The 10777-nt window shown below is 42.6% G+C and overlaps 1 protein-coding gene across 1 annotated transcript; it reads left to right on the top strand.

Annotated features, from left to right (window-relative positions):
• Positions 1–2177: 2177 nt before the first annotated feature.
• LOC122143934 (26S proteasome non-ATPase regulatory subunit 3-like) lies at positions 2178–10777 on the top strand. Its single transcript, XM_042754521.1, is given in 13 exon segments — positions 2178–2433; positions 3235–3425; positions 4702–4839; positions 5065–5201; positions 5281–5293; positions 5296–5473; positions 7473–7576; positions 7654–7768; positions 8074–8193; positions 9557–9660; positions 9738–9893; positions 10173–10223; positions 10297–10777. Coding segments are annotated over 13 exon segments (1521 nt in total). The 5' UTR covers positions 2178–2297; the 3' UTR covers positions 10375–10777.

The following is a 10777-nucleotide window of genomic DNA, read 5'->3' on the forward strand; positions in this document are numbered from 1 at the left end:
TGACGTTATTGACACCGCTGATGCGCAAGTAGTGTAACCCTGAAAGCTCTTATATACTCTTAGACTTGATCTGCTGTTTTGTGCCTGCGTCCCTTTGGTTCTAATATCACTTTTTGATTTCTGGATTGATCCTGCAGTTTTATAAATCTATTCACATTTCTATTACCACTGATGACAGTGGAAAGATGAATTTATTATTAAATGATGAATTTAAGTGTGATGTCTTAAGGATAATTGAATTTCTCCCATCATGGACTGCACTGGGCACTCATGAATATATAAAGCTAGGAGTTCAGCCTTTAAAATGACGTTAGTAAAGAAATAAAACCGGCCAGCATATACTAGTCATCGTCCAGGAGTGTGGTGTCCTGTGTGATTAAACAGATTCAAGTCAAGTCTCCTTTATTGTATATACAGAGCTTTAAAACGATAAAGATTGCGTCAAAGGAACTGAACAACATTAATTAGGAAAACAAGTGTGTCAATAATGCAAAATGACAGTTAAAGGCAGTTCATCATTGAATTCAGTGATGTCATCATGCAGCTCAGTTCAGTTTAAATGGTATCTGTGCAATAATTTGCAATCAAGTCAACAATATCACTGTAAATGAAGTGTCCCCAACTAAGCAAGCCAGAGGAACCAAAACTCCATCAGTGAGAGAATGGAGAAAAAACCTTGAGAGAAACCAGGCTCAGTCAGGGGCCAGTTCTCCTCTGACCAGACGCAGTTCAATTCCAGGCTGCAGCAAAGTCAGATTGTGCAGAAGAATCATCTGTTTCCTGTGGTCTTGTCCCGGTGGTCGTCTGAGACCAGGGATCTTTAACAGAAGATCAAGCTCAGAATCTCTTTCTGAGACAGGCTCCGTCTCCTCGCGTGTGGTCAGTCGTGTCTGAGGAGATGCAGCTGGACACCAGCTTCGATCCGTCTCCGTCACACACTACAGCCGTCTCCTCCACATCCATTAGTTGTTTACACTGTTGATCTCGTGTGGTGGTTTCCGCAGGTTTTTACAGGGTGCCCACCCCTCCTGGTTTATCCGGCCAAGAGAAGAAAAGAGTCTACTGTGTGTTATCTTTTAATGTCTCTGTTCATCTCTGTTTAGTTTTTGTTTAAGCAGTTTTTTCTGATTTTCATACAGCCGTTAAATCTTATTTCTTATCATCGAGGAAGTCTTTGAGGCCTCTGCTAAATGAATTTAAAATATGCTTGTGATGCCCTTTTATTTTTTTTCTCTATTTTTTTTCATTATTTTATTTATTTTTTGTAATTATTATTTTATCATTATTTATATATTATTATAATTTTAATATTATATTTTAATATTATATTTTAATATCAATATATTTTCTATTTCAATTTAATATTAATTTATTATTATTTATGTATTTTATTTATATTATTATATATTTTATATATTACATATTATTATTATATTTTATTATTATTTTATTGTTTTTTATTTTATTAAAATTGTCTCAATTTGTATTTACAAACTGTGTAAATATGAGAAATATGTGAAGAACTTGCTGTTGAATTTTGTAATTTTGAAAGTTCAATAAAAAAAATTAATAAACAAAAAAACATGATGTGTGATTTAACTCAACAGCAAGTATTCTACTGTAGCCTCACGGTTAATAAACGTCATTAAAACATTTCTTTCACATTCTGAAAACAACTTAAAGTCATGTCAGACAGCCAGTCGTGCAGGTACTCTTTATTTATTTATTTATTTATTTATTTATTTATTTATTTATATGTTTGTTTGTTTGTATTCTGAGAGAAAACACAGCAGGAATAAAAGCTACAGAAAGTGATGTATTGACACAGTTTAACTCCATCCATCCATTCTCCAACCTGATATGTTATTGCTCTATATGTTAAGTATCCAGTAAATCATCACATGCTCATTCCATGCTTTGATAGTGTGTGGAGAGAAGTTTGATGATGTATCTGATAGAGTTTGATGATGTATCTGATAGAGTTTGATGGTGTATCTGATAGAGTTTGATGATGTATCTGATAGAGTTTGATGATGTATCTGATAGAGTTTGATGGTGTATCTGTGTTAAACAGGTGAGTCACGCAGCGCTCAGAACTGATTTGTGTGGCGCTGTAGTAACGCTGAGCGCTAGATGGCAGTACTCTCCTCGCGCGCCTCAGGGCCACACGGAAACCGCGCGAGGAAGAGCGCCAGCGTCCCAGAATGCACTGCGGCCCGTCAGAATTGCCAGTCATCTTCGGCGTGAATTCGAGCGCTCCAGCAACTTCTTATTTACACGCGTGATTGCGCGGCGACATGAAAGAAGCGACGGCAAAGCGACGCGAGAAACCCCGCGCGGAGAAAGAGAAGAGCGGCGCGGAGGCGCAGGATGTAGAGATGAAGGAGGAGGATCCGCGCGCGCCGCGAGAGCAGGACCAGCTGACGCTCGACGGTACACACACACACACATCATTATCATCATTATCATCATTATCATCATGTGTATCAGTCACGAGCAGAGCGTACAGAGACAGAGTTAGTAAAGACCAGCGCTAGTGTTACAGAGCAGAGCACGGTAGGTCAGAAACACCGTTGATATGATTCTTTAGGGTCTTAAGAAACGTCTATATCATACTTTGGTTAAAGTTTCTCAGTGGTAGTGTAAAACAACACATTTTTATCCTGTCAAAAACAGCTCTGTTCACAGCAAGCCGTTTGGGTGCATGTCCCTTTAAATGCTAATGAGCTCTGCTGACTCCGCCCCTCTCTTCAGAGGACTGACGAGCTGTTCTTGCTAACGAGCACATGATTAGGAAAGGCCAAAGATTGATTAAAGAAGCTTCCACTCACTTCTTCTGGAGGTGACGCTGGATCACGAATGATCGCGTGAACATAGACACATTCTCTTCAGAAACAAATGTAATCCACTGCGTCTTCAGCGCTCAGATGTTAGCAGTAAATGATGACTGCTGTGTTCATCACATCAACAACACAACACGAGTCATTCTTGTGGTGAAGCAGTGGAGGACTGATGACAGTCACTCAGGGCGGAGCTATGATAAAACACCAGTGTGGGAGGGGCCTGGGACAAGCATCTGAGAAAGGGATCATTATTATTGGGGATTCTAAACGAAACGCACATCCACTCCTGTTATTTCTTTGTGTGAGAGACTCGCATCAGTGAGCAGTAATCACTTGCTCCTGAGCTGGTGAGCTCTGTGTGGATGACTCTGAGTGTGTGTGTCTGCTGCAGATATCCGGGAGCACGTGAAGCAGATCGAGAAGGCCGTGCAGGGGAAGGAGCCGCGCTTCGTCCTCCGTGCCCTGCGAGCTCTGCCCTCCACCAGCCGCCGTCTCAATCACAATGTGCTGCAGAAAGCCGTGTCCGGCTTCTTCACGTCCAACGCTGCCAGCAAAGAGTTCCTGCTGGGCTTCCTGGACGAGGTACCCAACCCCACACCTTTCTGTTCCCCAGCGCACACGTTTGCTTGTTCAGAGAGCAGACGGGGGCTGTATGCACTAATCAAATAGAGTGCTGTGGACTGTAGATATTAAAGTGCACACAGACTGACATGCAGGGCTCCAGACTGACCTTTCCTCGTGCCGTTGAGCCGATCAGCTGGTGATCCGGTGTCAGAACGGCTCTGTTCACACTGAATGAATGCAGTGAACTCCTATAGTGCATGTGCTGTGAGTTTAGCGTGCGTTTGGGAACACAGCCACCAGTGAGTCTTCATTTCCACGCCAGATGAGGACAGCACTTCACTAGATTTGTAGAGAGACGCGGTTTTGTTTTTGTAAGCCTGTTTTCACTGAAGCGTCAAAATAACTAGCTTACAGTGCAGCGAGAATAGATGACAGCTAGCGGTTTACATGCAGTCCGAATTCTAAACATCTCTTTCAGGTGTAGAAATTAGGAAGGAAGTATTGTAATTTCCCTACTGCAGTGTGAAGCAAAAATAATATACATATGAAATATTCATTTGTTTTACAGTGCAATTGTTTTACAAAATATGGCTGTTACTGTTGTTATTATTCTGTTCTCACATGTTTGGCTTTCAGTGTGACTGTAATCTAGACTGAGACAGTAGATCACAAATAAGAAGATTCTCTGACCTAAGTTTTTTTTAGTTAAGAACACGGGTTGCAGCTCTTAATTTTGAACTCTCAAAGTGCATTAGAATCATTTAACTGTAAAATGTGTGAAATTTTATTTTTTTACTTTATTTTATTCTTTATTTTTTAAATGTCGCAGTATTATGGTATGGTGAGATCTTGATGTGGTTAGTGAGAAGCGCTGGAGTTCGGCGCAGTGAGGAGCCGTGTGTGGTTATCATGATCTGCTGATCTGTGACAGTATGAAGACCAGTGGTTTATTTTATTAGGAGCAGTCCGAACTCACTCACTCAGTCAGTATATTTACATTTACTCTATAAGAACCGGTTTGTTACCATTGTTTCCAGAAATGTTACCATTTCTGTTAATGGAAATAAATTTGCATCTGCTGCTGCTGTTAAATGTAGAATTCCAAAAGACACAACTTCTAATATTATTAATGAATATCATCAGTAGTCGTTAATTATTTGAGTTCTGCTAAATCAGGTGCTGGTATCTGTAGAGCCTTCAGAGGTGGTCTTCTGTCTCAAGAACACTTGATGTTGAGCGCTGTTTTACTGTAAATCATGCGTTTGCTCTGAATGTTGGTGTGTGTCTGCTTCAGCCGGTGGAGAGGGAAGGAGACGTGCAGTTCAGGCCGCGCACGGGGAAGGCTGCGGCGACGCCACTCATCCCTGAGGTGGAGGCCTATCTGCAGCTGCTGCTGGTGGTCTACCTCACCAACAACAAACACTACGCCCAGGTCAGCAAACTCACATCTCCTCTTTCTTAACTATGCATGTGTACATAAAGGAGTAAGAAATATTAATCAAATAACATCTGACTCGATTCACTGCGGTTCAGCACATGAAGGCACGGTCGGGCCGTGGGTTCTCCAGTTATTTACAGTTAATCACACTTGGTGTGTGTGTTTTAATCTGATTAATCAAAGAAATGCTTTTCATCAGTGAGCCTCTGTCCTGCACAGGCCCAGAGAGTCTCTGATGACCTGCTTCAGAAGATCGGCTCTCAGAACCGCAGGGCTTTGGACTTGGTGGCTGCCAAGTGTTATTACTATCACTCGCGCGTGTACGAGTTCCTGAACCAGCTGGATGTGGTGCGCAGGTGAGGCTGTTCTCCACATGACCTCTGACCTCAGGTTCAGCCGAGCTGTTGTGCTCACTCTCCTCTCTCCTGAGCACAGTTTCCTGCACACGCGCGCTTGAGGACGGCTACGCTGCGGCATGACGCCGACGGCCAGGCCACGCTGCTCAACCTGCTGCTGCGCAACTACCTGCAGTACAATCTGTACGACCAGGCGGAGAAACTGGTGTCCAAGTCTGTGTTCCCCGAGCTGGCCAACAACAACGAGTGGGCGCGCTATCTCTACTACACCGGTGAGTGAACCGCTACAGAGAACTGGCTGAGAGGCCGAATCAGTCGTAAGTCAGTAATTCAATCACATCTGGCTTCAGATGAACTGCCATGTGGTGAAAATCATTTGAGCTGCGCAGCTGGGACCATGAAGCAAACAAACTCAGCTCAGAAGAGCTTTCCTCGGGAACCAGAGGTGATTTAGAGACTCTGTTACTGCACAGCGCTGCGAGATCCAGTGACAAGCGCTTTAATTCAACACAGAATGAGTTAAGATTGCTGCGAGATCTAGTGGTTTCTGATTCTGTTCTGAAAAGCGCTGCTGTACGTCAGGAAACCAGAAGCAGTAAAGCTAGCTGTAACCGCAGTGCTGTGGCAGAAAGAGCCGGAAGTAATCCAGTCATTTCAGGGTTTGAGAGAGAAATACAAACACTTTTCAGTGACTTTCAAGCATTTCACACAACTATTTCCAGCACTTCAAAGCTCTAAAATTATAGGATGACCAAAATATACTAAACAGTTATGTAAAATCAAAACATACATCAAATCACCATTATAACCAGTAGATGGCAGCAGAGGCGCACTTACTGGTTTACTAGTCAGTCATTTCTATGTTTTGCTCTATATTTTGAAATTATAAAATCACTATTATAAAATATCAAATCAAGAAATCAGATATTGTCATAGTCATACAATTTGTGTGTATGAAGAAAAACAAACCCTTCTTCAATTTGAGACTAAATCGCTCATAATCACTGAAGTTGTTAGTCAGTGTCTTATAGAATAATAATGGAATATTTAAGAATAGAATATATACATTTTCTATATAAAACATTGTTATTAGATGCTAATATTGTTATAATTATTAGATTTAGCATGTTACTGTTGTTAATAAAAGTTAATTTTGTAAGCTTCCCAACTCAAGCTTAGAGCTTTACTGTCAAATCTGTGTAAACATGAAATGAAGGTGTAATATTGTTATTAACTGCACTTATCTGTTGAAAACAGAAGTAATTTTATGACTTGATGATCTTTGTGTAGCCTAGCAGAGTCAGTGTTAAGGTTAAGATAATGATATTAGCGTCCACACCAGCGAACGATATCTTCTGTTTATTCTAAGCGCACGCTCGTCTGACGCTTTAAACTCTCGAGCTCGTTACAGCAGGATGGATTCTGATTGGCTGTCAATTATTTATCGTTCATCAGCTGGAAGAAAAATCGTTTTGAAAGTGATTCCAACGATATTGTTTTTCTTTGTCTTTATCGTTATAGTTGTGGTGTGGACTCTGCTGTTCTTTAATACTGAAAACGATTTTTAATACCTTATCTTTATAGTCATCGTGCTTGGTGTGAACGGGCCTTTAGTCTGGAGCCTGGGTTTGTGTTGTAGTGAGGCTCCGTCGTTCGAATGAAAATGATAATAAGCGCTCAGATAAAGCATATATTGTGGTAGTGGTGTGTTTATCAGTCACGCTGAATCAATGAAAGCAGTTAAGTCTTCTGTTTGTTCAGCTGCAGTGATGGGGTGTCCTGGGTTTCTTCTGCGGGGGGTGTTTAGAGTTTCTGCGGATCACAGAAGCGTGCTTCACTCAAAGATACGCATGACTGTCTGCTTCTGTCTAATGGCCAATTCAATTTCATTTCAATTTATCACGCAGCCCTTATCTAAATATGTATAATAAATGTATAATAATAATTAATTTCGTCATGTGTATTGTATTACTCCGTGTCCTGACTACACAGTTCTGTTTGTTTCTGTGACGTCGCTCGCGTCCTGAATGTGTTCATTTGAGATCCACGCGGTCTTCTGATTGGCTGTGATTTGTGATTGAATGTGTGAAGTATTGCAGCTGTGTCAGATTGCAGGAGTGATGTAATATGATCGGTATCTTTTGTTATGAAGCTATGGCTTTTTTGCAGGAGTTTAGACTACATGTGCTAGTGCTACAGTTTTGTGAATAATAGTAAGTTTAACAGAATCTGTATCCAGCTCACACAGTCTGTAATGTTGCTCACGTTCAGGGCGGATCAAGGCCATCCAGCTGGAGTATTCAGAGGCGAGGAGGACCCTGACGAATGCCCTGCGTAAAGCGCCTCAGCACACGGCCGTGGGCTTCAAGCAGACGGTGAGCGTGTCTCTGTCTCTGTGTGTGTGTCTTCTGTCACTGGGGCTGTGTTTGAGTGATGGCTGTGTGTCCGGCAGGTGCACAAGCTGCTGATCGTGGTGGAGCTGCTGCTGGGGGAGATCCCTGACCGCCTGCAGTTCCGCCAGCCGTCTCTCAAGAGGTCGCTCTTGCCCTACTTCCTGTTGACACAGGGTAACTCACCCCGCAGACATGTGCCACGGTCCACGCTTCAGCACTCCTGCTGGGGTGTGACATACATCGTGAAAACAGATTGTGATGAAACAGAGTTCAGCTGCTCACCAGGGCCTTCAGACTCACTAGAAACATGCATTTTACATTCCCTTTGTCTTAAAAGTAGTTATATTTACAGTTCTGAACTTCCTGTTAACATTGGTTCTTCTGAACTCATGCGGATCATGAGAAGAGTAAAGCGTCACACTCTTAACTCCTTCCTATGAATGGTATGTGATAGTAACTGCTGCTTCTGCCCTGTGCAGCGGTGAGAGCTGGAAATCTTGCCAAGTTTAACCAGGCGCTGGATCAGTTTGGAGAGAAGTTTCAGGCAGACGGCACCTACACGCTGATCATCCGTCTGAGACACAACGTCATCAAGACCGGTGAGTGCTGCTCATCTTCTCCTTCATCCCTCTAGAATGGCATCTTACTGACAGACAGCACACTGAGTCTGCTGTAGTACAGACACGCTCTGTGTGTTTGTGTGAGTGAGGGTAAAGACGCGTGACCTGCAGAAGATCACGGTGTGAACTCCTAGCTGAATTAAAAGAACACCAACCTGAAACTTTGGATAAATTATGATTAGTCATATATGTTGAATTTGTGTACCCTTTTAAAAACGTGCTGAAGGGTATGATGTCTGATCATGGGTGAAAACGTTTGCAAGTCTAGTGCATGTGACCGTTGAAGTGTTTACTGAAATCAAATATTTTATTAAGAGTATAATACAAATTGATAAATCTGACTCTTACCTTAAAAAAGTACATACAGTATGATCTGTGTTCAAATGTATATTCTAGAATAATGACTTGAGAATAAATAACTTGGCTTGGTTTGCTCGACACTAAATATTTCAGAATATTTTAACTTGGCTCTATAACACATAGGTGTGAACTCTGAAAAAGTGGAAGTCGAGACATTTGCCAAATACGGTGACCCATACTCAGAATTGGTGCTCTGCATTTAACCCATCCAGGTGCACACACACACACCGTGAACACACACACACACTGTGAACACACACCCGCAGCAGTGGACAGCTATATGCTCCAGCACCCTGCAGCAGGTGGAGCTTAAAGCGTTTCCTTGGTTACCGCTGTAAACAAAGCACTTATGAACACTGCAGCAGGTGGAGCTTAAAGCGTTTCCTTGGTTACCGCTGTAAACAAACCGCTTGTGAACACCGCAGCAGGTGGAGCTTAAAGCGTTTCCTTGGTTACCGCTGTAAACAAACCGCTTGTGAACACCGCAGCAGGTGGAGCTTAAAGCGTTTCCTTGGTTACCGCTGTAAACAAACCGCTTGTGAACACCGCAGCAGGTGGAGCTTAAAGCATTTCCTTGGTTACCGCTGTAAACAAAGCAGTGCTGCTGCACTTATGAACTTTAATATGCATTATACAGAGGTAAGATGGAAAGAAAAACACCATCTAAGCTCTTCTAAGGACAGTAAGTTCCCCTCAGACATACATTCATATAAACTCCTGCCCCTAACTGAATCATGATTTGTTCAGCATCTCCACCGATTTGAATCATCACATATTTGAATTGATTTTCAAGCGGCTCACAGTTAATCGTCACATCCTGACTGGCCTGTCTGTTGGTTCAGATGCAGCTCTGTGACCGGTGATCTCCTGCAGGGTGTTTCTGCTGCTCCGCTCTGGTGTGCAGTCCGTCTGAGAGACACGGTTCTGTAGAGCTGTGTGTCCTGCAGCAGCTGGACGTTTAGATGTTTGTGATGTGTTTCAGGGGTGAGGATGATCAGCCTGTCGTACTCGCGCATCTCTCTGGCCGACATCGCACAGAAGCTGCAGCTGGACAGTCCTGAAGACGCAGAGTTCATCGTGGCCAAGGTGAGGCTCGCACACATTCATCTGATGGTGTTCATCAGGGACTGAGCTGAAGCATGTGACCGTCTCTCTCTGTCCAGGCCATCCGTGACGGTGTGATCGAGGCCAGTATAAACCACGAGAAAGGGTACGTCCAGTCGAAAGAGACCATGGACATTTACAGCACGCGCGAGCCTCAGCTGGCCTTCCACCAGCGCATCTCCTTCTGTCTGGACATACACAACATGTCCGTCAAGGTAGGATTTCTAAGATCCAGCAAACATTCGCTTTGTTACCTGAGCCTGGACTACTACAAGTAGTAAAGCATATAGAAGTTCATTTAAAAAATAAATAAAAATAATTGTTGGCTGAAAAAAGTGAACATGGATTGAAATGGAAATGAATTACACCATAAATGCATATAATTAAAGTCTACTGTGTTTCACAGTCAACACGTATGGGTTTAAAGCAAGGAAAAGCACTTTTAGATCAGGCATAGGGAGCGATGTAAGTGCTGTTCACCTGTTTCTGTGCAGGCCATGAGATTTCCACCGAAGGCGTACAACAAGGACCTGGAGTCTGCTGAGGTAAGAGCCGCACACACACTGCCCCGAGAGCTGCTGAAGGACAGACGCTCACCCTGTCCGTGTGTGTTCACAGGAGAGAAGAGAGCGAGAGCAGCAGGATCTGGAGTTCGCTAAAGAGATGGCAGAAGATGATGATGATAGTTTCCCATGAGTCTGCACTCTCACATCCTCGCTTTTTTTTTCTCTTGTGGTATTCTGTTTCCGTCTCTATTCTTTGAATTTCGCTGTGTGTTCCTCCTTTAGCTTTGCTCTTATTATAATCCATCAACATACTGTGTGATATAACATAAAGAACATCAGAAGTTCTCCAGTTTTGTTGTTTTTTTCATCAATGCATGCATCAGTTTTATACATTCATAGCAACAATGTGGTTTGCTGCAAAAGAAATCTCAAACAAACACAAAAGCGTCTTGTTAGAAAGTTTTGCATTTGAAAAGCATCGTCTTGTTTTACCAAATGATTAAAATTCATAATGTAATGTGAGAATAGTTTGGAAATGAGTGGAACTGAGTGGCTGGAAATAAAGTGTCAGGTTGTTAAGAGACAGTACAGTA

This window comes from Cyprinus carpio, unplaced genomic scaffold, assembly GCF_018340385.1.
Source record: "Cyprinus carpio isolate SPL01 unplaced genomic scaffold, ASM1834038v1 S000006537, whole genome shotgun sequence".
Taxonomy (NCBI): Eukaryota; Metazoa; Chordata; class Actinopteri; order Cypriniformes; family Cyprinidae; genus Cyprinus; species Cyprinus carpio.